Below are 26,813 nucleotides of genomic sequence, written 5' to 3' on the forward strand. Positions count from 1 at the left end.
TGAATCATATTCCCCCATCCTTCAATATGCCCGAGCCATGTGCCCATAGTTCAGGAGCCTGCCTCTCATGTTTCCGTAAGGGAAAGGCAGAGTGATGTAAAGTACAGTGGACATAATACTAGCATTACAGGGACTTGATCCCATTCCCAATCCATCACTTCATGCCGGGTGCCTAGCACGGTGGCTTATTGCGTATACCATTTTTAAGTGGTGCAACCGCTTCATTAAGTAGCTTTGTGTGTGTGTACCTGGCTGCCTGCCTGCCTGGCTGGCTGTGTCTGAGAGCACGGAAATAGCATTTGGTTGGTTTTCAAAACCAAGTGTCACTGTTGTGCAGCCTAACACATACATACATATAACATAACTACAGGTATATATGATGATTTCAGGTGTATCAGTACAGTACAGTACAGTAGTAGAGGGACCCCCTGGGGGGGTTACTCTTTCATTTCTCGACCGTTTTGGACGTGGGGCGGCTCGCAGGAACCGGGCCGGCACCCTGGGCGCGTTCCTGTGGGTCTGGAAGTTCTGGGGACCCCACGGGGACCCCCACACGGAGTTGCACCACCTACTTCACACAGTGTGACTTTCTAGTCTTAATTGGTATGACTTGGGCAGGGAACCTCCCAGTCTCAAGGCAGACACTTTAACCACATTACCACAATGCTACTACCACTGGTTGTGTCACCCTTATATGATTATATCCTCAATATAATTACTAGTGTAGGTGATTGTGAAGTGTGATTTCTCAGTTTTGGTGCAGTAAAATGTTACCATATGTTTATCAGTGATTATGGTTTGAAAGGACAAAGTTAACTGACCTACTGAGGAATGAAAGGTATCCCCTCATATATTCAGCTATTAGTGTAGATGTTCGTCTTACATAAACTTAAATTCCCATTGACAATGAATGGAGAATTTACGTCATATGTGTACGAGCAAATCAGTATTTTTGTCTTACACAAACATTAAAATTCCCATTGACAACTAATGGAGAATTTAAGTCATGATGTACGATGATAAGAGCGCCCCTCACTTCACACGGGTGTGATTTTTAATTATGCCCATGCCCTTCTAACCAATGCCCATGTTACAGTAAGAAAATGTACTAGACTCACTCTAGAGTGATTGGCTACTGCCAACTGACATTGATGTCTGTGCCCCAATCACACACGCATACGCATGCACTTCAAATAATGGCTGCTTCAGTATTACTGTGGTGAAACAAAACAAAAACTAATTTGTCATGTTTTGTGGTGTTTTGGGTGTATCCAGACAACTACTATGTGTTCATACATAATGTCCCTGTGTGTAGTTCTACTAAGAGCAGTAAGATCTGCCTTGTGTTATGCTCATTGGCAACTCCGTTATGGATGAAAGCAAACAGTGAAACAACAAGGAAACTCACATGCACTTTTGAGCAAGATGTGTTTAATAAACAGACAAAATGTCTTTTCACAACTTTCCATTGAAAAAAAGAATCTAACAGTATCACAGTATCTTTCTTAAATTCACAGTCAGAGCTTGGGTTTAGGGTTTGGGTAGTTGACAGGTGCATGGACATGGGGGTGATGTTAGGTATGGTACTGTACACATACCTGCTTTGCCTGATGAACATTGTATTAATAACATTTGCCTCTAAGTGAAGACACTGTGTCGGAATAGATTTGAACAGATTGCTGTTAAGCAGTGCAGATCTTGGCCGTGGCTGTTATTATCATGGATGTTGGCTGCCAGAGGGCAGAGGTGTTATGATGATGTATCACAGCTTATGACTGAGACACGTTGAGTGACACACACGCACGCACTCACACACACTCACACACACACACACACACACACACACACACACACACACACACACACACACACACACACACACACACACACACACTGCATGGTCACTGGCATTTCTCGTCTTGGATTCTATGTACTCCCCTACTTATTTAGTAATTAGATTTATTACAGGTAGACAAACTGGAGACAGATAGACAAACAAAGACAGAGGGACAGATGTCAAACAGAGACACATTTTCTCATGCACTCAAGAAACGGGTCTCTCCACCATGATGCTGTTTTATGTTTTTCTTTTTAGCCTAAAGCAGTGCTTTCTCTCACATCCACCCACACTCACCCACAACTCTCAGGGGTTGAGCACAGACAAAGACTGAATCTTAAGTGTAGATATTCCTCATTCTTATTGACAATCATACAGTAAACATCAATTGAAGTGGGCATCAATAAATTGAGTCATTATTGAGGCATTTGGGGTATCGGGAATGAAGAAACTACACAGTGTGGGGAATGGGCTCTGAAGTTCACAGGATTCCATTTAACTATCTCTTCTATCTTTACAGACCTAAAAATACACTATGTAGACTACAGTATGTAAACCATAACTATGAGTGACTCACTCAGAGTCAACAAAATAAATAATTAAATCAATCAAATGAGAGAGAAAAAGAAGAATGGTGAAACTTGAGCTTCATACACAAACCTAAACAGAATGACTTTACTATGTACAGTTATGGTGTGTGATATCGACAGGTTTGAAGACTCAAGTGACCCTCTAGTCACTTCACGCTGTGATAGATTTGTCCTCCCTCTGACCATCTCTCACGTCTCTATTTGTATGCTTCGTCATCTCCGTACCGTCTTCTCTGTTGTCTCAAGATGTTTGTGTTAGAATTATCTCTCTATTATTCTGGCAGGGCTACTTTATATAGTCTCTCATTAAGAATATCACTGTTCATTGTAAATAATGAATACTATCCATGTCTAATGTCCCTGCTGTTCACGAATGAAGAAATTAATAGATGGTGAAACTGAGAACACAATAAGCAGTTGTTACATTGTGCAGAGCTAGCTGCATGGTATAGAAAATAGCCATACGTAAAAAGCAGATCACAATGCCTGCATTGTTTCCTGCTCCCACAGTTGTTGTGGTGTTAGAAAATGTTATGTGTGTGTGTGTGTGTGTGTGCGTGCCTGCGTGCGTGGCGCGTGTATACGTGCCTGTACGTGCGTAGTGTATCATGTGGTGTAAGGTGCTGTTTTGCTGTAGCCTCGCGTAACCATACGAATATCTGACTGGGGCTATTTGCAATGCAATGGCAGATTAAGTCTGGCTACGCGAGTCTAGTTTTGCTTTATGTTACAGAGCTCACTCACGGTGGCTGCTTTGTGCCTGTCCACATCCATCAAGTTGACAGAATGTTATTGGGTGATATTAAAAGTCCTATTAGGTCTGTCGTAATCAAGCAACAGCCACCTTTCTCCTCAAAACCTGTCCTGCTCTGCACCTTGACTGAACTCCTCGCCTTGGAGTTCCTCCCCACTGTCGTACCTGTCTCCTGCATCAGTATAGTGCCAACTACACCTCAAAGGGCAGGGGGTACGGCGGACTGAATGGAATCAGTTCCAAGTTTGTTTTGTTATTTTCAGAGGAAGGAAAGAACAGGTAGAGAAACAAATGTGAATTCAACCAAAGAAGAGATGGAGGGAGAATGTTGCTATGGAGAAGGAGAGAAGGTAGAGGAGAGACGGGATGTAAATGGAGGAAGACGAAGAAGGGAAGCCTGAGTTGTCATAGCCTGGTGGGCACTCAAGTTCAAAGCAGCGAAGGGTGGCATCTTCGTTGCCGTAGTTGGTCCAGTATTCTTCCTGGTCAAGCTTAGGCAGGGCCACCTCCTCGTCTGAGAGCTCGTACTTGGAGGAGAAGGAGGTGGAGGCTGGGTTGCTGGGGGGGAGCTTGGACTTGACAGAGGAGATGGGGAAGGCTTTGACAGTCTCCGAGCTCTTCTTGTACATGGACTTAGAGGAGGCAGCCGGCTTGTTCTTGGAGAACCACCAGCGGGTCTTAGTGCTGAAGGTGGTTGTGGTGCTACCGGTCAAGGAGCCAGGGTCCGGCATGGGGCAGACAGCAAAGTCCATCTCCCGGAGGAATCGGAGGTCCTGGCCTTGGCGTGGAGACGGCGAAGTGCACATCAGCTCGGAGGAGGAGATGCGCGCTTCGCGGAACCACTCCCACAGGGTCTGCGCCTCACAGCCGCAGGACCAGGGGTTCCCATTGAGACGAAGGAACTGGATACCCTGGGTGTCCCTCATGGCCTGGCCCGGCAGCTCTGTCAGGGAGTTGTTAAAAAGGTAGAGGATGGTCAACCGGCCCAGGTCACGGAAGGCCCGGCGGTTGACCTGCCTGATGCGGTTTTCATGGAGAAGGAGGCGGTCCAGGTTGACCAGGCCTCGGAACGCGTTCTCGGACAGCACACGGATGCGGTTTCCATGCAGGAAGAGATGAGCCAGGTTGACCAGATCTGAGAACAGGTCATCTTGCAGGAAGTGGAGTTGGTTCTCCTGAGCATAGTGAAAGCATATAGCAAGATTTAGTACCATATAAAAGCAAGGTGGAAGGAATTGTGCTTGGGATATAATTAGTTGTACCATCACCTGGTTTCAGTTTGCTTCACTAACTAAGGTAGGCCTATATATATATCTGAATTGAAGCATCAATGTACAAAAAGGGACAACAGTGGCTCAGTAGGTAGAGTGGTCGCTTGGGAATCGGAAGGTTCCCGGTTTAGTCCTTAACTGCTGCCGATGCAGGTCGGCATGGTTTCTTCTGCCATCAGTGTGTGTGTGTGTGTGTGTGTGTGTGTGTGTGTGTGTGTGTGTGTGTGTGTGTGTGTGTGTGTGTGTGTGTGTGTGTGTGTGTGTGTGTGTGTGTGTGTGTGTGTGTGTGTGTGTGTGTGTGTGTGTGTGTGCGTGCGTGCGTGCATGCGTGCGAATCTTAGGAAAAAGGCCCTGTATAAATGCACCATTTACCTTTTACCATGTATAATAGCAGCATCACTATCGACATAAACCTGAAAACATCATTGTTCTGATCTAACTTGCAGTGATCTTTTTGACCCTGCAAAGGCTGCAAGTAGTAACTTGTACTAGTATATTATGTCTTAATTCCGGTAATAATAATGTATTAATGTCACTTTAATTCCAGGTTTGATTGAGTAAATAAGTGCTGTCATCATCATCTCTAAACTGTATTGATCCAAAATGTTGTGTTCTCTCAGTTCTGGCCATACAGTAGGCTTATATGCCTGCGTAAAAGTTTGTACTTACTTGCTTGCACACTAGATTTACACAATGCTTTCTCTATTTGTATATTGCATGCTTGCCTGCACAAATGCACCAAAAAAACCATGTAATACTCTGTGTGTGTTGTAACTTGTACCTGCAGGTAGAGGAACTGCAGGCTATACAGCTTGTGGAAGAGATCATGGGGGAGAGAGGCCAGCTTGCAGCGGTGCATGTGTAAGCTCTGCAGCTTCTCCAGACCCCTGAAGGCTCCACCTTCCAGTTGGTGCAACGAAGGGTTGTCCCCCAGATCCAGCTCTTCCAGCACCCTGAGGTTACTGAAGGCCCCCGCCTCAATCAATGTGATGTTGTTACCGTACAGCCACAGCACCTGCACAATGGTGAAGGAAGGCAACGAAGGGAGATGGTGAAACTAGTCAAGAGGTACAGAAAACAGCGGAAGTATAGGGGGGAAAAAGAGGGACAAATTGGCCTAAGTACCTAGCAATTGAGTGATACAATAAACAATACTTCTTCTCATACAGTCTGAGTCAGACTGTGACACACAAACAAACATGAGCCCACAGCAGTCACGCACACGCACACACACACACACACACACACACACACACACACACACACACACACACACACACACACACACACACACACACACACACACACACACACACACACACACACACACACACACAGTCCCCCACATACATACACTCTTCCTCTCCATCCTCTACCTGTGTCTCAAATCCAAAAGAGTCGGCACGGAGCTCCGTGATGCGGTTGTTCTGTAGAAAAACACGCTGAGAGTCATAGGGCACCCCGGCCGGCACTATGGTGAAGTTCAGAGACTGGCAGCTGACCGTCATGGGTGTTGGGTAGCATACACACAGCCTGGGGCATGCCCCCGCACCACCTGGCTTCACCACCACCAGCCACAGCACCAGCCATAGGGTCAGTCCACCTGGATCAATGGGAAAAATGGAGTGGAGTCGTGGGATTTGGTTAGACAGATCTTTGTTGAACCAAATGGTAGTATAGCCTTATATATTTAGCAATATGGCAATGGAAAACAAGAGGATTGACTAATTTAGAAAATGTATATTAATTATTAATTATTATTTTGCCTATAATGACATGTCCCAAATGGGACAAGGAACCTGTCATGGTAATTAGTCATATAGCTATCTGTTAACAAGATAGTGGGGGAGGGAGACCCTGACAGAGAAAGATATTGCTTTCAGTGCTTTGTTGTTGTCTGTCAGTCAGAGAGGCACTGACGCACATGACTCCACAGCACCGCATTGAAGTGTGACTTTTTGATGGTCCTGGGAACACTGCATCTCATGCATAATAAATCAGATTGCATTATGAATCGCTCCTCGTTCATGTCTTGTCTAACTGATCGCACGTCACAGCAAGCTTATATAACGGTAAGTTGGTCTGGTCAACAATGAGGAAGGGGAATAAACAATTGATATCTCCCGAAAACTTCAAATAATTAAATCGCAAGTATCAACCCAGGTTAACCTGGTAGCCTAGTAGTAGTTGACACAGGCTACACCAAAAGATCTATCCGCACGGAGTTTTCAATGTAAGGACACGCGTAAAACCAAACCATGGTGGTAACCTGACCTGGGTCCATTTCGTTTTTCATTAATAATCCAGAAGCACCTGAGCAAGCTCGAATAACAGCACACAGAAAAGTGTCCCCACCGACCCCACGGGAAAAGTACATGCATGAAATAATAATTGAGTTCCCATTCATTTGCTATGCAAGATTTTCCAGCGGCTCACCTTCTGACCTTTTACAACTCGGCCCATTAACATGACATGGAGATCTCAGGTGCACTTCACGCGCGGGCATTTAAGTGAAAAAAGACACCTTTCCGGAGCCTCTCTGACTCTGTCACTGTAAAACAATACTTATTTAACCCAATAAATCCCTGTCTGGCTCAGCAAGTGGTTTTAGTGTCATGCGGGGGAAAATAATTAATAATCCACTGCTACTCTCGTGCGTAATAGCCTACATTTCATTTTACGCAAAGTGGAGAATCAGCTATGCAAATGCGTGTAAGTGTTAAGTTATAATATTAAATTGTTTTGATCACAACAGTGCAACACAAAGACATTTTCTAAAAGGAAACGTATGTATAGCCTTGTAGCCCACAGCAACATAGGCTACTGTATGATCCATGATAAATGTGCGTAAAGTTGCCATCTGACTGCGTTTACTGATTACAATTATTCCTATGCATGTTGTGCAAATCCTTTGCCATGTGTTTTTATTATACAATAATACAATCAGCCCCCGCAAACAAAAACTCCGCTACAACAGCACCACAGGCACAAGCATAGTTAATTCAGTTAATTCATAGATTTACTTAAAGAAAACATGAATGAAAACTCACTCTTGAAGTTGTGGCGGATGGAATTCCGAGAGTTCCTCACTGACGAACGAGTCTCCATCTCGAACCAAAGCCGAAAGCGAGTTAGCCTGAGCGGCGTGTAGTTGCCTGCTTGCTGCTATCTGCTGACGTTCAGCTCTGGTGACCGAGTCGGTGTGTCTTCAGTGAGTGATGGGGAGGATTCCCGGGATACGGTTAAATACTCGTGCTGGACTGTCGCCCACGGCCGTGGGCAGGGCAGGAATCTCTCACACGTCAGCATGCAGTGGGCGGGGGAGAGGGTGGAGGGAGGAGAGGATGAGTTGTTCACAGGAGGAAGCGACGAGAAAGGCGGGTTACGTGCAGTTTAATGGGGGTGCGAGCGGCACAACTCCAAAGATGGACTCATGCGGGGGAACGCAAACAAGATACAACAACGTAGATTTTGGCACCATTGTCTGGCTCATTCTGTGCAGATAGATCAGCTTATTGGAACATGATCTTTCATCTTACACTATTACCGGTACATTCATTATTATTGTTATTGCTACTACTTGTAGTTTACTGTCTGTATCTCGGCCCCACAGACTCTACGTGGTTGTGTGTGTGTGTGTGTGTGTGTGTGTGTGTGTGTGTGTGTGTGTGAGAGAGACGCAACATGGCCTGTTGTAGCCACCATGAGGCTGATTTAAAAACTGCCCGTGGATATGCACGGCTTGTAATAATAATACTGTATTATTGTACTATTGTCAGAGTTGCTTGCTACACTACTAACTGCATCGATCTGCAACACTGTGGTCAGCCTGTCTGTCGTTGCCTGGTCGGCGCGTCTATCATGCGCTGTATATTGACTGGCTGTTTGTCATTGGAAACTGTTTTGTGGTGCCTGCGCCCGCACTCTTCACAGTGAATGCCCTGCGTTCTACAATTACGCGCGACATGCCTGTCTAACAGACATACAACAGACATACTCTCCTATCCTCCTATCCTCCAAAGCTACACATCGCTGATTCTCCTCCCTGTCTATCTTTCTTTCAATTTATCCCCCAGAATGTGTGTTTCTCCATAATTTGTGATGATACATAACACATTAGCCCACATAGCCTACAAGCTCATTAAATCACATGTGTTGATGACCCATCCTTATAACCTTTTACAATTACAACACATGGATGAGAACACACAAACACACACACACACACACACACACACAAAAATCAATTATTTTGTTATTCAATTCTTGACACGCATGGCCTACTCACACCCTACCACGCAAGCATGCACACACACACACACACACATGATTTTTCGACCGCGGTCGAGATCATGATTTCACAATGCCACGCCAGACTTCCCGGTCCTTCATTGCCACCCCCAGTTCCTGTTTACTGATGAATGTGTCCCTAGCGATGACATCAGGGAATGACAGTTTTCTACCTCTGGTCTGCTTTGAGGCAGGACTCCAGAGAAGAAGGGAAGATATAACCTCATTGTCAGCTCTGTAGCAGTGGCCGGCAAACTGTGTTCTTCTGGATTGGACTAGTGAAGAAACACAGGGAAGGTTGCCGTATATTTGATTAGATTATTGGCTCTTTCAAAACAGATTTTGCACTCTCATTACAAGGCGGGTGTAAGTGCTATCCAACCGTTTCTCTAGATTATTTTAAAGTGTCCATGTCTCGGAGCATGTCCTAAATATTTTTTACTTTTAACATATCATATAAACTGGGATGACCAGATCTTATGCATGTCATTGCATGCTGACCAGGCCATACCCTTCCTGGTTTGAAAGTCCACACACACACACACACACACACACACACACAGACAGACTTGCACATGCACTCATATTTGCTCACAGACACACCGGTTTAATCTTTGAACACCCACCCTCTAGTTCACATGTAGTTCAGTAGTTAATGGTGTCATAACATAAGTATGAATCACTGCCACTTGCTCTGGTAAATGTCCAGAATATCTGTGCCCACTGCCCACTGTAGTGCCCAGAACTGTAGCTAGCTAACCCCTCACACACACACACTCACACACACCGGCATGTGTTTCTGCCTGCTGAGAGTACGGCTGAGTAAAGGTTCAACTTGCCATCTGAGGTGAGACCAGGCACAATCAACTAACAGTTGTGTTAACGACGAAACGAATGATGAACAGAAACGATGACCCACGGCGGGTCATCTGGCCATCCAGCTGGTCATCAGGTCACTTAAGCTGAGGTGGGAGGCTTCGGGGATCCGCCGTGGCTCCCTGGCACGACGAACCCTCCTTAGGGATCAGTAAAAAGGAGAGGTTAGAGAGGGTATAGGATGAGAATTAGGGTGGAGGGGAGGGATGACGAAACTGAGAACAGAGGGAGAAGCGTAGCCTGGCTAATAAGCCAGACTCATATCACACTGTCGTCTGCCGGCAGGCAAATTGTTTATGGCAACGGCTGATTAGCCAGTCTGGCTTATTAGCCAGGCTATAGGAGAAGCGTGGGTTGGATGGGCTTTTATATATAGGTGGAGGTGACCCAATTGGAGGTGGCTTGATAGAAGGTGGAGGTAGCTGGATTGGAGGTGTGGTCCTGCTCCTGAACTTTAGCTATGAGCTCCATTGGCCTAAGGCAGTGGTAACCAACCTTTTCAAGCCCAAGAGCCAATTTTATTCCCAATTGTAAGCCATGATCTACCACTAAAATAGGCTATGTTTAAAAAAAACACTTTCGAAAAACGATTTCTGACTCAATGCACAAAGACTATAGTTTAAATAAGAATAAATACTGATAGTTATATAATCAATGCCAAAATATTAAGACAAATGTATTTTTCCATATAGTCACAGTAGAGTAGTCACTGCTTGCCTGTGTAGGTATAGTAATGAGTGAGAGGCTGTTTAGCTCTGTGGGGTTTTATACCATAGTTCTGTTCTGATATGCATGACTATTATGCATAAGTCAAGTTGTGCATCATAACCCCTGTGTTGTGATGCACAACACGGGGGATAGCGGTCAAATGTGTTCCCTGCTGGTTCGGTGCTGCTGTTCATTATTATCACATTAGCATGCTGGCATTGCTTGTTTGTTTTCTGCTTAGTAACATGGTCTTATTGTGCAATGGGTATATTTTTCCCCATGAACTCTGCTATTTAGGGTTGATTTTGGGAGAGCTTTTGTTCTGTTCCGTTTTGTTTTGTCCTGTCTGTGTGTATGGTTGTACTGTTGTATTGTTTTGTGAACTGTATTGTACAATGTATCTGTGTTGAGGACCCCCTCTAAAATGAGATGTGACATCTCAAGGGGCTTATCCTTTCAATAAAGGTATATAAAACAAGAGAACAAACGAACTCTGCAGTTGATGGCAGTACACATGTCTGGGGCCATCACTGCAAGCTATTCTAAATGCACGTTCTGTGTATTGGTATACTGGCTGCCTGTCAGTCTGACACCCGCTCACTCCGGGATCTACTTCAATGGCTCGTGCGAGCTACTGGTATCTCCCGAACCTTGAAATCAAACAAGAATCCTAAGGATATAAAGTGAGTATTCATACATTGTGACTAACACCAAGTCTGTATAACTCTATAGTGAAAAACATTCTGGTTATACCTGTACTGTTACCAAACTTGTTAATAAAGTATTCAATCAATCAATCAATATCAGCATCTGAATGAAGCATCTTCTCCTCAAAGCAGATATTAGATATACAGTGCATGCGGTCAATATATAGCCTATAGTCCATATAGTTGTATATGCCGATCATGGTTTCATAATGGGTGTTCCCAACAGGCATCGTATTAGGTGAGGAGTGTTGGCTGGCAGCTCCTGGTGGGGCTCCCCACTGGTAGGTGAGTCAGTAGGATACAACAGATCCCGGTGGGGGCTCCTCACTGGTAGGTGAGTCAGTAGGATACAACAGTACGTCCTCCCGGTGGGGGCTCCCCACTGGTAGGTGAGTCAATAGGATACAACAGCAGAGACACACAGAAATGTGTGTGGGGAGAAATTAATTGGCATAACTACCGTACTAAATTGGGGAGAAAGAATGGGGTAAAAAATGATTGGCTACTCTAAATAAATGAAGAATAAAATATTAGATCTATAATCTTATAGGCTAGTTCTGATGTTTTCTCAGATTATTCACAGCTCCATCTGTGAGGGTTCAAGTGGTGAAGATGAGATAATCTTATCTGATGACCTTGAACAGAATGGAGATCTGTGTAGTTACCACCAGAGCAGATGGGAAAGTGATGATTTAATCTGTCAATACAACAGTACGTCCTCCCGGTGGGGGCTCCCCACTGGTAGGTGAGTCAATAGGATACAACAGCAGAGACACACAGAAATGTGTGTGGGGAGAAATTAATTGGCATAACTACCGTACTAAATTGGGGAGAAAGAATGGGGTAAAAAATGATTGGCTACTCTAAATAAATGAAGAATAAAATATTAGATCTATAATCTTATAGGCTAGTTCTGATGTTTTCTCAGATTATTCACAGCTCCATCTGTGAGGGTTCAAGTGGTGAAGATGAGATAATCTTATCTGATGACCTTGAACAGAATGGAGATCTGTGTAGTTACCACCAGAGCAGATGGGAAAGTGATGATTTAATCTGTCAATACAGCAGCACAAATTCTTACAGTTTCTGACAAGCCAGCCTGTCTGTGATGAGCCTGTCATGATTTGAAGATATTCCCTCCTTCCATTTCTTCAACAGATTGAATCTGTCCATCAGGAAGAACAGATCATTCATGGCTTATTTTTATCCCAGACTCAACACCCTCACATTCTATTCCTGTCATCCATTTGTTCATGAAATCTTTCATTTTTAAATCGTCACATCCGGGATCGCTCGCTCGCGAAAAAAGAGAAGTTCAACAACTGGCACACATCTATTCCCAGAGGTCTACTATAGGTCAAGGAGGTATAGCTTGGCATCCAACGTGATGACATTGCGATCTCAAGCTATCTCAATCTGGAAACCCATTCAGTTAAAAGAAAATCTTTTTTCTCTCGTGAGAGATCTCAGCCTCCATAACAGTCAACATTCATACTCACACACTAAATATTTGAAGTCTTATCCAACCACATAAGAATACGGTATGGTAATATAGTATTTAAAACTTAAAAGCAAAGATCATTTGTTCTCAGGTGTTGTATTATACCATAATAAGACCATGACAGGCTGGGTTATTTACCTCTCCTTCTCCCTTCCACATTATAATAATGCAAACGTAAGTGCTAATTTCTGTGTACAACTGTTTTTATTTCCCTTTTTAAGGAAAGTACAGTACGGTATACAATAAAACTGCTGTGCTACAGGTTTCAAATGTAGAAAAATACTGATATAAGAGACAACATGAAGCATTATAATACAATTGTAGCAGCTGCACATGAAATTTCAGATATAAGACATTCACTGTTTTTATATTAGCACTACTGTATGTCAATTTGTCAGTCAACATCAGTGCAGAAAAGGTTCTTATAAATGGACCAGGTCTGTTTACATTCTCGCTAAGTGCTTGTGTTAGTGCATGTTGTTTGGACACAAAAAAGTCCACGTGTGTAAAACAAGCAGATATCTGAAACGGCTGTCTGTCCCTAACAGGGGGGCAGTCAGACAGATATTTCGTGAAGCCACTAAAGAAATCGGGACTTCCTGAAAGTTCATATAATGGCCTGTTGTGGCGCCCAAAAAAAACCATAGCTCCATAGAGGCCCATGTATTTGGGCCCAACTTCACCTGGTCCTAGACTGTATTAATAAACATGGTCATGAATACTTTCTGCTTCCAGTCACTAGTTTAAAGTCTCATTTCCCATGTCATAATATTCTTTTTGGAAAACTATGGTCCCATTTATCAGTCAAAATAAAAACCAACGAAGAGTAAGGGGGGGAAGTCCCGCCTCGTTGTCTGGGCCAGCCAATGGCCAGCTGGGCCCAAACGGATCTAGAAATATGGCGACTTACAGTGCAAGGAATTACAGGCTTCATTTTACGTCCATGTTAGACCCAGGGAACGCTTTGTCCATCTTTTTTACAGTCTATGGTCCCTAACAGGGAATGTATAACCAAAACGAAAATATCTCTTTCAAGTTACCTCAGAGAAAACAATAATTATATTTCCGACCTCCACTGAGTGTGTTAATTGATTAAAGAAAGAATGTAAATGAGACAAAAGCAGAAAAGCCTAAGAAGAATATTTGAGAAATTGAGAGAAATATAAAAAAAATCCAATAAATATTATGTGTGAACAGTCAAACAGTCAATATATAGCTGACAGAACTCTTCAACATTTACCAAACTAAATTAATACGAGGTAAGGCTTGTAGAATGGTGGGGTTGAATAGTCGATTGTCAGGGCTTCTCTTTTCACGGAGCGCCTTCACCAGGAGCTAGTTAGGAAGCATTGACTTTGGTTCTGGCATCAGCCAGGCGACGGCAGTGCAGGTAGACAGAGATGGGATGAATGAATGCCAGCAGGCTGAGCAGGGTCAATGCTACATTCACCTGTATGGGTAGAGACAGAGAGGGAATGAGTACTTGCCAGCAGGCATGTACTCATGGGACATTTGGTAAATAGTCTTTTTTAGTGGCCTAAAATATTGTCTATATACCGATACATACATTCATGAATCTACTTGCTGACCGGCTGTCACTATTGGGCTTTTCTTTTTCATTAACATCCTATGGCAGGCAAAATTGTCAAAAATTAGCATGTGACATGTCAAAATAGGGGGTTTTCATGATTCTGAATCCATTCCAAGCATTAGTTTTCCACAAAAAACACTCCTTGGGCTAAAAACGGCCATAGACGTCATGACAAATGTGATGAGGTCAGCACAAATGTGATTAGGTCAGCACATTTTGGGCAAGTGGCTATGGCTGTTATTAGCCCAAAGAGTGTATTTTGTGCAAAACTAATGCTTGTAATGGATTCAGAATCATCATGAAAACCCCTTACATGCTACTTATAGCGAAAGGAAAGTTTGTCATTTTTGCCTGCCATATGGATGTTAATGGTAGGATCACAAGAAACGCCTAAAATTGCCCAATACCTACACCCGGTCAGCAAGTGGATTCATGAATATATGTATATAGACAATATTTTAGGCCAATAAAAAAGACCAAATTTCCCACCCGTCCACCTCGACTGCCGGACTAGTAGTGAATTGACGAATTGACTGAATTCTGCGTGTGCGTGCAGCCGCGCACTCAACATAGAGCAACAAACAACTGCTGTCCACATCACCCTGTGATTAACAGCAGTGGTTGAAAGTAAATATACGTACATTTACTTAAGTACAATTTTGAGGTATTTGTACGTTCCAGTACTTTTACTTCTCTACTCCACTACATTTCAGAGGCAAATATTGTACTTTTACTCCACTACAATTATTTGAAAACTTTAGTTGCTAGTTACTTTGTAGATTTTGATTATTATTACAAAACATACATTAAGAGTTTCAGCCATTTGAAAATAGCAGATCTACAAGCTCACAGTGTGTCGCACCATGACACATTATGAGCTTGTAGATCTCCTATTTTCAGATTATTATACATTTGAAAACTTTAAATGGGACATTCTGCACAATTAGTAGGCTACTTTTACTTTTGGAATCTTGAGTACTTTTTCCACCCACTGATCAAGTGGTGCTGCTATGGCAGGCTAGCAGCGTAGGGGCGAATGCTGATATCCTCCTCTGGGATTACTATACCAAATAAGGGCGGTCCGGTCCATGTACTTACGTAGAACGGGTCACCTCCCAAGGTTCCGTTAACCAGAGCGACACAGGGGTACTGCAGCAGGGAGAACACCGCTGACAGAGCCATGACCAGGCCATACAGCTTCCCAAAGTGACATGGCGGGAACCTACACACGCAAGCACGCACGCACACACACGCACACACACACACACACACACACACACACACACACACACGGTTATGTCAGTTCCAGTGGAAATGAGGAAATAAATAGAGCTGGTGAAAAGGTACAATCATTTTGTTTGTGCAAGCATTTTAGATTAGAACGAATTAGAAGAGTGAAAGTAAGGGTAAAAAAACAAATATCAAATATGCATAAATTGACAGTGGTCTGCAGCAGCAGACGTAAAATATGCATGACATAATAAATATATTGGAGTGGGAATGTATCTGTACAATCATAAATGCATACTGGGCCTGTAAGCATGTGAGAGACTGATGTGGCCATCTAGTGGCGGCATTGAATAACTGAAGCGGTTCTAAAGAGTAGCACAGGTAATAGGTACAGTACAGTACAACGGGTGGAAATGTACAGACATGTGCGACACGGCTCAGTTCTTATTCAGCAGCCGGATAGCTTTTGTCTGTTCTATTGGCATTTGATACATGCGGTATCGCCTGTCCGACGGTAACAGGGTGAACAGATTACATGTGGTTGGGGTGTTGAGTGTCTTTCATGTTCTGCTTAGCCTTGGCTAAGCACCACTTGGCAGCAATGGAAGAAATAGGCCTACTCTGATTTTTCTTTTACCTAAAGTAAAACCCAATATGCAGAATGTCCAATTTCACATGTTGTTTTTTCTAAAGTTTAGTTTAGTTTTGAAGAGTAAAGGGTACAATCTGAGAAGTAGTGGAACTGACATTTAATAGATGTTGTGCGTGCGTGTGTGTGTGTGTGTGTGTGTGTGTGTGTGTGTGTGTAGGTTTGCGCCCATGAGTGTGTGTGCGTGCGTGTGTGTGCACCACTCACGCAATGCAGATGAAGGCTGCGTTGCCACCATACAGGAAGGACCGATTGAGCACCTGCAGGATGAAGGTGAGGTACTGGAGGGGCAGGAAAGGTATGGTGGCACAGAGAGAGAACAGCACACACTGCAGCGCCGTCAGGAACAGAGAGAGGACCGATGCCCTTAGGTCTGCCTCTCGCTCACTCTCACCTATATACACACACACACACACACACACACACACACTCAGTATCAGTATCATTGTGGCGATGTAATTGTTTACCCCAATGACCCTATTATCTTTTCATTGACCTGCTTGTAACTTGCTAACCAAACCCTTAAATGCCCTGAATCCTAACACAGTGGTATGTAATAGGTGGCCCATGGGCCAGGACTGGCTCACAGGTGATAATATCTGGCCAGGCAATAATTTACAATATATATAATTCATTATGTATTTTTGTAGGTTTGGGTCAGACACCAAATTTGTCTTTTGGGTTTCGAGATGAAAAATGTGGGAACCCCTGTCCTATACCCTTCCCAAGTCACAGTGACTATTGGCAATGACAAGATTGGGGGAGAAAATGCAAAAAACTATACAAACCAGTGACTTTTCATGTATGTTTTTCTGGCTTCACTGTTTAGCTGTCAAGACTTTTACCTGCGGCTCTAGGCTTGCCCTTGTGTCTGTCAAAGATCAGTCCGTTCCAGGGAGCACACAGCACACCACACAGCTGGGTCGCCGCAAATGCATTGAGGTACTGGCTCACTGCAAGGACACATAGCCATGGAAGAGACAGTTTAGAGTAGACGAAATAGAATGCAGCATCACTAATTCAACAATGTACCTACCGGTAATCAACATGGTAACCTATCAGTACCAGTGTGGCATATCAGTAGCAGTGCAATCTGTCAGTACTGTGTAACCTGTCAGTATCTGTGTGGCCTCTAACCTTTCAGTACCTTTATAACCTACAAGGGTTGATGGTTCAGAACATTTCTTATCTTGTTACTTCAGCACAGTATTTGTGGACCTTACCACAATTGTATTTCACTGCACTTGTCTTACATGTATAAGTAAACCCTACATGTTCGCCCCAGAATAGGAACTCTAAGATTCATTCATTCATTTAAAGCAGAGGTTTTCAACAGGTGGTCCGTGGACCACTGGTGGTCCTTGGAGATATTGCATGTGGTCCCTGACCATGACCAGATGGATTGTCTGGTTGGGTCATTATTATTAGGACATAATTAGTAGTCCATGGACCATTGGTAGAGTGGGATGTAAACAGTCGGATGTATACACATGGGATGCATAGCAAGTGTTACAAAAGCACTAAACTTAGCCCATATGCAATTCTGTTGTTAATCCAGTACTCTGCCTGGGTTCACTAGAGTGTTTCTAGACACAGTTATTTGGGAAGAAGATTGATGACTATGAAATGTTTTTTGTGGTCTGTTAGGGGTTTATGTAACATTGAGAATGTTTGTGTGTTTGCGTGCAGTGGTAGAAGAACTGAATTAATTTGCAATACCACAATGTAGAAATACTCTCTCTATTCAAAATGTAATATGAAGTACAACTGTACACGTACTAAATTCTTTACAAATTTGTAATACCTTTTAAAAAATAGTTGATGTTGTGAGCTGGTATAAAATAGTGTTAGAGGCTAGTGTAAGTTTTGTATTAATAATCTAAATCTGCATAGTAACTAAAGCTGCAATGGTGGAAAAAGTACTTGCATGTTTTACTTAAGTAAAAGTATCAATACTGCAATGTAGAACTACTCTGTTACAAGTAAATGTACGGTATTCAAAATTTACTTTAGTAAAAGTACAAAAGTATTGGTATCAAAATGTACTTAAAGTACCAAAAGTAGAAAGTACTCATTATGCAGAATGTCCCATTTCAAGTTAGCAAATAAACCTCTTTTGAAAACAGCAGATCTATAAGCTCACAATACATTGCATTGCTATGTATTGTGAGCTTGTAGATCAGCTATTTTCAAATGACCGAAATGTATATAGGGCTGAAGTGGGCAATGCAAAATCTACAAAGTAAATAGTAACTAAAGTTTTCAAATAAATGTAGTGAAGTAAAGGTAAGTTTGCCTCTGAGATGTGATGGAGTAGAAGTAAAAGTATTGGAGAAAAGAAAGTAAAGTACAAATACCTCAAAATTATACTACTTTACACCATTGTAAAGCTGTCATGTATTTGTAGTATTTGAGTATTTGCCTCTGAGATATATAGTGGATTAAGAAGTATAACGTTTTGAAAAATGGAAATAAAAGTACAGTACGTGATATACTTAGTTGCTTTCCACCACTGTTTGTGTTTACTGTATATTTTTTACCCAGTAGGGGCTCTCCCATGGTCAGTCTCTGTGTCTGTGGGGTTGAGGGTGTGTGTGTATGTTTTTACCCAGTGGGGGCTCTCCCATGGTCAGTCTCTGTGTCTGTGGGGTTGAGGATGTGTGTGTATGTTTTTACCCAGTGGGGGCTCTCCCATGGTCAGTCTCTGTGTCTGTGGGGTTGAGGGTGTGTGTGTATGTTTTTACCCAGTGGGGGCTCTCCCATGGTCAGTCTCTGTGGGGTTGAGCGTGTGTGTGTATGTTTTTACCCAGTGGGGGATCTCCCATGGTCAGTCTCTGTGGGGTTGAGGGTGTGTGTGTATGTTTTACCCAGTGGGGGCTCTCCCATGGTCAGTCTCTGTGTCTGTGGGGTTGAGGGTGTGTGTGTATGTTTTTACCCAGTGGGGGCTCTCCCATGGTCAGTCTCTGTGGGGTTGAGGGTGTGTGTGTATGTTTTTACCCAGTGGGGGCTCTCCCATGGTCAGTCTCTGTGGGGTTGAGGGTGTGTGTGTATGTTTTTACCCAGTGGGGGCTCTCCCATGGTCAGTCTCTGTGGGGTTGAGGGTGTGTGTGTATGTTTTTACCCAGTGGGGGCTCTCCCATGGTCAGTCTCTGTGGGGTTGAGGGTGTGTGTGTATGTTTTTACCCAGTGGGGGCTCTCCCATGGTCAGTCTCCCCAGCATGGGGTTGAGGGTGCCGATGAACAGGAGGTGTCTGAGCTGCATGACTGACAGCCACAGCAGGTGCCACAGGAAGAACGTGGATAGTACGCACTCTCTGAAACTTCTCTCTGGCGGAGACCCAGACCCAGGAAAAGAAGGAAAGCAAGACATTGACAGAGAATGGAGGAAATTCGAGAAGTCAGTCTGCTATGCAGTCAACAGTATATACCAGTGTTTCCCAAACAGTGTCGCAGACCCATTTTTATGAGTCACAATGGGACATTATTTGGGGTCCTTGGAATTAGACATTATTGAGAATCATATCGTGTATACAATACACACCTTTCTTTGGAGGGCTGATCTTGTCGAGTGGTGTATCCTCTGCAGCGTTGTCACCCTGTACATGAGCTTTAGCTCCCTCCAGCTCAGGACTGATGGTTTTCGTTTTTCCGCAGGTCACCCTGGCAGAGCAAAGGTCCACCATACCATTCATTTGTAATCTGTAACCTGCCCTGGATTCAAACCTGGGTCAGAGACAGATCCTGCACAGACTTAAGCACCTTGGTTTTAATGTCTTACCCATATGTATAGCCGTCAGGTAAGGGGTAGGGAATCCTGGATCTGGGCATCAGTAGGAAGGTCCTGAGCAGGTGAATGACACCACATGTAGACATGAAGAGGAAGCAGGCACGCAGAGAAACACCCGACTCAACCAGCAACTAAAGAGGAAGAACAGGAGGGATGCTGTCTGTGATTTAATAACATCATTTCCTCAGCACCTTCTGAGAAGATACTATAGCCTCAGGTATTCATTTGTGACAAGGAGACGAGTGCGTGCGTGCGTGACAATGCATATTTTACCTTGACAACGAGGAAGACGGCTGAGGATGAGTCAAAAGCTCCGTTATACAGAGTGATGATGGTGGAGCGATGGGAGCCAAATAGGTTCCCAACCTGCAGTAGATAAAGAGACGCAAATAGAAAGTGTATATTTCATTACAAGTTAACATATATTCCAAAATTGCCATTGATTCTCACAGCCAGAGGTAATGTGTGCAACATGACCTCATTCTGTCTGAACTGACTGTCATGTTCTTTGTATATGCCTGCCCTGCCCCTGTCTCATGCATTCTTTCTCCAACCTCAAGAGCTGGTTCCATAGCAAGCACGTCTCAGTAACCCTTATTCCTACAGCTTTGCTACTCCCATCTTCACACAAAAATGTTTTCTGGCTCATAAGGTCCCATTCCTTGGCATATTCGCTGCGCTTCCGTTCCTATCTCATACCGTATCACTCATTAAATGGAGTGCACAGATTATACTTTGATCATATCACAGCATCATATATCTTAGGCCTGGGCCGTGGCTCAGCGGTCCAGGCACCTTGGCCGGTAGCCCGAGTCTGGCAGTGTGCCGCTCGCTTGACTCCCGATCCCGACGGCCTTTACTGCATGTCACTCCCCCATCTCCTGTCAACCTACTGTCTGTCTCTCTATAAAATATATAAAATAAAGCCGCAAAAAAACATAAAAAAAGAAAGAAAATAATCATATTTAAGCTTAACCTGAAGCTGCCTTTGTGATCAATAGGCTACAAGTGAATGGGCTACGGATCCCACCCCCTACTGAGAAAGTTGAGGGAGCAGGCTTTCTCAAAACATATTTCCTGAGGATGGGTCATGGGACTCTTCTCCCTCATAGGTCAGGGTCATTACACCATGTGTTATTGCACTGTACCGTCCTTTACATTAGTAAGAAGGGTCAGTGTGCTAAAGTTAGATTTAGTTGTGCGCCAAAAAAAGCAGATCTGCTAAAAATATGGAATCGTCTGGGGAACTCTGATTTGACTTTCTAGTTGTCAATTGAAAATGTCAGCAGTAAGTGTAAAGACGCGCTGCTTTATAAGTTTATAAGTTTGAGCTATTGGTTCATTGAATATTGCCTCTTTTTTGGTTGATTTTCATTCCTTTCCCTTTCCTGAAAAAACAGTGGACTGTGAGAGAAATTGAAAAATAATAATTCTCTGCCACTTTAGACAGCCTAGACACAGCAGAGACACAATTGAGATGAAAGCGAGCATATCGAAGAGAGAGATGGAGCTGCTGATTTTCAAAAACATTGGCTGCTGACATTTATTTTATCAACATGCTGCTTTGTGGTATTTTATGTATCAGCAACAGCACTCACAACCCTTAAGTAGAAGCTACCCAAGTGTCTGTGTTTAGAGGTCTCAAGTAGAGACAAAGCCGAAAGCCTAAAAGTGATATGACAACTTCAGTACCATACCTGCATGTTGGTTATCAGGAACAAGATGCCTCCCACAGCGATGAAGGAGAGAGCGGGGAAGAGAAGGTTGGAAAGAGCTGAGGGAGAAAAGGTAATGTGACCATCCACAACTCATTTTCAGTTGTTGTTCAATGTGAGCGTCTAGCAAGATGGAGGTATAAGGACTAACCTGCACTTGAGAATGCCACAAACAAGCTACCCAGGGTGTAGAGTAATCTGGTGGGAGAGAGAGATAATGACCGTACTTAAGGGCTAGTAAATGAATCACACATAGGACGGTGAGGTGGGAGAGCGCACAAGAAGATAAGAAACAACACTAAATAGAATGATTAACATCATTACACAGGTAAAAGGACAATGCTAAAATCACCTGTGGCTGTGGCTCAACAACTGCTTGGCATTGTTCAATTGCAGGTTGAACCTTGTCACCTCTCCTCTTCAGCTTTGTACTTGATCTGGACTTGTCTGGAAAGGCTCTAGCCTACATTTTTCCTGGCCCCTTCCCAAGCCAGGGGTTCTGTCTCACATCTCAACCTTCCTCCTCACCTCCCTGTGTCTGTCTATTTGTGCTCCTTGGCTTTTAATTTCCCCTCCACCCTCTCTTAGTGGAAACACATGGATGAGCTTAGGACCAACTAGAGGAGTTTGTTATCACAGATTAGGTCTGTGAAACGATAGTGAGTGCTGCCAACCCTAGGACCAAACCTTGCGCGCGCGCGCACACACACACACACACACACACACACACACACACACACACACACACACACACACACACACACACACGTAACAATTCAAACAGCCATTCAGATCTTTGCTAGCCCCATCTGTGACTGCACCCATCTTGTTGTAAAGGCTACAGCGATTGGTGAGGTCACAGATGGTGCCAGTTCACTGCATAGTGCTGCCCCATGTCTTGCGCGCTCCTTAATTCGTCAAACTCAAGAGCAGGTCCTTAGTAACTGTCTCAGTAACCCTCAATCCTGGAGCTCCCTTTGCTTCTGGGTCTTACTCTTCACACAAACATTCCCACTGTGTGGTTCTCTGGCTCGTAAAGTCTCATTCCTAGGCATGTTCATTGTGTGTCCATTTTTTGCTGACCGCTCTGCCTGGCAACCTGTTACCCAGGAAACCTCGGAAGCATTGTAGCCTTCTGCAGAACTATTTTGACCTTGTTCTTTCTTTATCACACTACTTGTATCTGTGCTTGTCCAGTTGTCATGTATGAATGAGTTTTCGTGACTTGCATGCACAGACATGACTACGCTAGCTCACACTCATACCGCTGACATGCATTCATGAACATGCTCAAACACAAGCTACAAACCATTTCTCCCCTCTCCCCAAGAATCAGATCTCTGCTGCTGTTGCAAACACACAAACATGGCAACCCCACAGAGTTAAATGGGACTTGAAGAAAACCACATAAATCACAATGTGATCATCACATTATAAATGCAGAGAGATAGAAAGGCATGAAGAGGAGACATAAACAGAAAGGGAGAGGAAGAAAGAAAGGAAGAAAGAAAGAAAGAGTCGATTGAGTGAAAATATAGCAAAAATGGTAAAAGCTTAACTATTATACAGATAATGACAGTGAAGAAGCAGGGGAGGAAGACCAGTCATGTGGAGATGTAGAGGGGAGGGCAGACAGAGGCCTTACTGTCTGTAACTACACTGTGTTAATAACTGCTAAATGCTGCACGGCCTGGTTCTCTATTTCACTTCACATTGTCACAGTATCAACACCTGTCATTCTTTTGGATCACCAGGCAGGCTTCTGCATGCAGACACGCACTGTTCTACAGCTGAACCAAAAAGGCATGAATCTTGAACAGGGTTTAACTGAAGCGTCAACAGACCAACTTATTTGTTTACTTCATTCTGTCATAAACCTTCCCCCAAGGATTCGAGTCACACCAGGTTTTATAATCAATATGTTGAACTTGAGCTAATTAGTGATCAATCATTAGTTATATGCAAATGTGCAACACTTCATACAAAGCTTAAAGGGAAGTGTTCTTAAGAAGCAAGTAGCTCAAGTGGATGTGACATGTTGCTTATCAAAATTTAGCATTCAAATAAAGATTAAAGTGATTTGTATGCTATTTAAAACGGTTTGATTCTGTTGCCATCCAACAAAAACAAAAGTAAAATTTCCACTTATTGCAGTTTCAATATTTTATATTCTGATTCACCCATTCATTCTTCATCCATCCAGCCAAACAATCAAACTCACATTCCAATCAGTCGAGCCACTGTAGTGCCGAAGTGGTCAAACAGGAAGCCATTGGGCAGTGTCGAGAAGTTGTTCATGAAGGATGCGACGGTGAAGACCAATGAGAACTGCTCATCCTGTCCACTGCAGTCTGTGTGAGAGAGAGAGAGAGAGAGAGAGAGAGAGGATAAAACAGGGCTGGGATTTAGTTGGAAGTTGGAACAGTGATAATGGAACAGAAAGATTCTCATGCTCACCCCTTGTGACCTGTGTGTGCGTGCGTGCGTCTGTGTTTGTGTGGGGGGGTATTGACAGTTTCTGCAGGCATCCCTGCATGCCCCTGTTTGAATATGTACATCCTTCTTAACACATATTACACATAACATTATGAACACGATTGGTAAAAGAACACAGTCATTAACTTCTACATGGATCTTGCCTGCAAAAGGGTATTGCTATAAACAGGGGTTTTCAGCACGTCCATGTAGTCATTTACTGACAAGTTGGAGGTGCAGGTGAGAAGTGCACTGGATTGTCTGGTTGAGTCATTATTATTATGAAATTATTAGTAGTCCATGGACCATTGGTTGAGAAACAGTGGGAGGTATCATGTATATGGGATGCATAGCAGCAAGTGTTACGAAAGCACTAATCTTAGCCCATTGGAAATCTGAAGTCAAAAGGATATACAAGAAGACCAGAGTGAGCAGCACTTACCTATTACAAGTGTTCCGTTGACATCTGTTGTGTTGACACACAGCGAACTGAAGTAGCCCTCCGTCTTGAGGACAAAAACAAGGGAAGCCCACCCGAACAAAGCCCCAGCGAAACACAGGCACTCCACCAGACCTGTAGCTAGGGTGAACCAGCGACGCACCCCTGAGGTGCCCTCACAAGCCAGCATCGTCCCTCACACACAAGCTCTATCTCTACAGTACACTGCAGCACAGCTGCATAAAGGATCAGACAGTTTTCCTGACTTTACCTGAGAGAAATGGAGAGAGAAAGAATTACTAAGCACTAACACTAACTTCTGTGGATAAAATATATAGTCACAAAGCAGGTGGAAAATGACTATACAAGGAAAAGCAATCTGAGCATGATCAAATGGAAACAGCTTGGTTAGCTCAACACAAAAACAAACCGAGTCCTGAATTCAAACATTGTCTGAAGTCATTCTTATTCAGATGATAGTCCATTATAATGACGACTTCATTGAGTGCCTTGAGTACAATGCAGACAACCATATATACTGTAGCAATCAACAAATAACATTTCTCCAAAACAAAAAAATACATAATTCTGGGAAAGAAAATGCATTACTGTTTAGTTGCACAATCCTACAAATACTACAAATACTCACAGCTCACAGCTCAACCTCACTGTGGTTTCGCAAACTTTCGCAATTCAACAATCTCGCCCTTTGGCTCACTGTCTCTCTCTGTGGCTTTATACTACAACTCTTCCTTCCCCTTCTCCCCAAAGTTCCCTCCCCAAGCCCCCGTTTCCCCTCCTCTTTCACTCTCTCTGAAGAAAACAAACATACATCTACTCCCTGGAATGGAAAGGGCTAGCATATAGAGAATAAACATTTATGACTTCAGAGTTGACAAGTTATACCCAAGAACACATTTCGGTCTCCCTGGTTTTTCCCTCAAATGTTATCTTTACACATGGCACCATCTATGTCAGTGGTAGGCAATAGGTGGCCCATGGGCCAGAACTGGCCCACCAGCAATAATATCTGTCCCAAAGGTTAGGATATTTTAAATAATGTACAATATCTGACAGTGACTGTCCCACATAGGCTATTATGTCCACATTTAGAATCTACCATGCACCAACACCTGAAGAATGCTTTTATCCATTTTGAAAGCGAATGACATGCAATTGTTTCACATTGTTTCTTTCCATATCTAAGGAAAGACCTTGAGCTCCTATTCTATGAAAGAACCAAATTTGTCCAGATACAATGTTCTTTTAAAACTTTGTAATTTGTGCTCTAGTCTAGTTCACCACTCAAGGTTGTGGCCTGCTCAACATGAATATTTTCTATCTACACCTGTAGGCTGTAACATTTTGATCACACACACACACACACACACACACACGCGCACGTTATATTGTATAAGGTGGTCTGCCGCAAGTTCCATTTCTCCCAAGTTTTTATTTTGTTTTTTGTTAAAATTTCTTAAATGACAATGATTATGTTCTGGTCCACCATCTAATGACTTGTTGTCCCGAGTACCAAGTTATTTGCAGACCCTAGGCTACAAGCCAGGCTGCCCACAGCCTGACTTGTGCTACACCCAACCTTATCTCTATTCTTTTCACAACAATTTCACTGTCATTTCTCACATCTCATACTTCACAGATTTCACAACAAAATGGACACACTCATAGATAGGAATATTAGATTTCAGACAGCTAATTGGCCTCACTCTCCCCCCTGGAGAACCACAGCATGTGTTTGGGATGTTTATATTTTTGTAGTATGATTTCATTGTCTTTTTTTGTTATGTCCACTATGTGTTGTTTGTGGGTGTTACCCACGTGTTGTTTGCAAAAGGCTGTGCATGGAAAGAATTTCCTCTCTCAAGTAAAATACGTCAAATAAATGAACTACACAATGTAGCCTAAACTATAGGCTACAGTTGCCATTTTAAACCAAATTTGGCATTATGAATCTCTGTCATCAACTACAATACTTTTCTGTGCTATACTCAAATGCTTTTTTCTTTTACATAACCAGAGAGGTGAGGAGTCAGAATGGTGGAAGCTTTTGGTTCAATTCAACACAAAGCCAAGATTCCAGCAGATTTTCTATTACTATAATTATTAAATTATATTATTATAGTATCATTATTACGCAGACACACCCCTGTGTTGCTGTCTGGTGGCAAGAACAATCTGATCCAATTGTTTTGTCAAATAACTCCCTGCTTTTTTGAGTGGTGCAACCACTCCAAGGAACAGCAATGTCTGTTAGTACCAGTAGGGGCGCTGTTTGCCAGAAACAGAGAGATAGTATTAGTGCTGCACTGTTGCCTGCTAATGAGAGAGCGAAAGAGAGAGAGGGCAAGAGAGAGAGCGAGAGAGAGCGAGAG

At 43.3% G+C, this 26,813-nt stretch overlaps 2 protein-coding genes across 2 annotated transcripts; both read right to left on the minus strand.

Annotated features, from left to right (window-relative positions):
• Positions 1–3,480: 3,480 nt before the first annotated feature.
• rtn4rl2b (reticulon 4 receptor-like 2b) lies at positions 3,481–7,636 on the minus strand (the record flags this gene model as incomplete). Its single annotated transcript, XM_080774089.1, has 4 exons — positions 7,503–7,636; positions 5,829–6,055; positions 5,234–5,467; positions 3,481–4,356 (listed from the first exon to the last, which is right to left on the minus strand). The coding sequence occupies exons 1-4, from the start codon at positions 7,558–7,560 to the stop codon at positions 3,481–3,483; spliced, it is 1,395 nt and encodes a 464-aa protein (XP_080630215.1). The 5' UTR covers positions 7,561–7,636.
• Positions 7,637–12,732: 5,096 nt separating this feature from the next.
• On the minus strand, positions 12,733–25,160 carry slc43a3b (solute carrier family 43 member 3b). Its single transcript, XM_080773727.1, has 13 exons — positions 25,070–25,160; positions 24,424–24,691; positions 23,728–23,857; positions 21,658–21,704; positions 21,489–21,565; positions 20,065–20,157; positions 19,783–19,922; positions 19,546–19,664; positions 19,188–19,331; positions 16,850–16,957; positions 16,212–16,398; positions 15,224–15,347; positions 12,733–13,984 (listed from the first exon to the last, which is right to left on the minus strand). The coding sequence occupies exons 2-13, from the start codon at positions 24,608–24,610 to the stop codon at positions 13,874–13,876; spliced, it is 1,467 nt and encodes a 488-aa protein (XP_080629853.1). The 5' UTR covers positions 24,611–24,691; positions 25,070–25,160; the 3' UTR covers positions 12,733–13,873.
• Between the last annotated feature and the right edge of the window lie 1,653 nt (positions 25,161–26,813).

This window comes from Protomyctophum bolini (genome assembly GCF_963924005.1).
Source record: "Protomyctophum bolini genome assembly, chromosome: 10".
NCBI classification, from domain to species: domain Eukaryota; kingdom Metazoa; phylum Chordata; class Actinopteri; order Myctophiformes; family Myctophidae; genus Protomyctophum; species Protomyctophum bolini.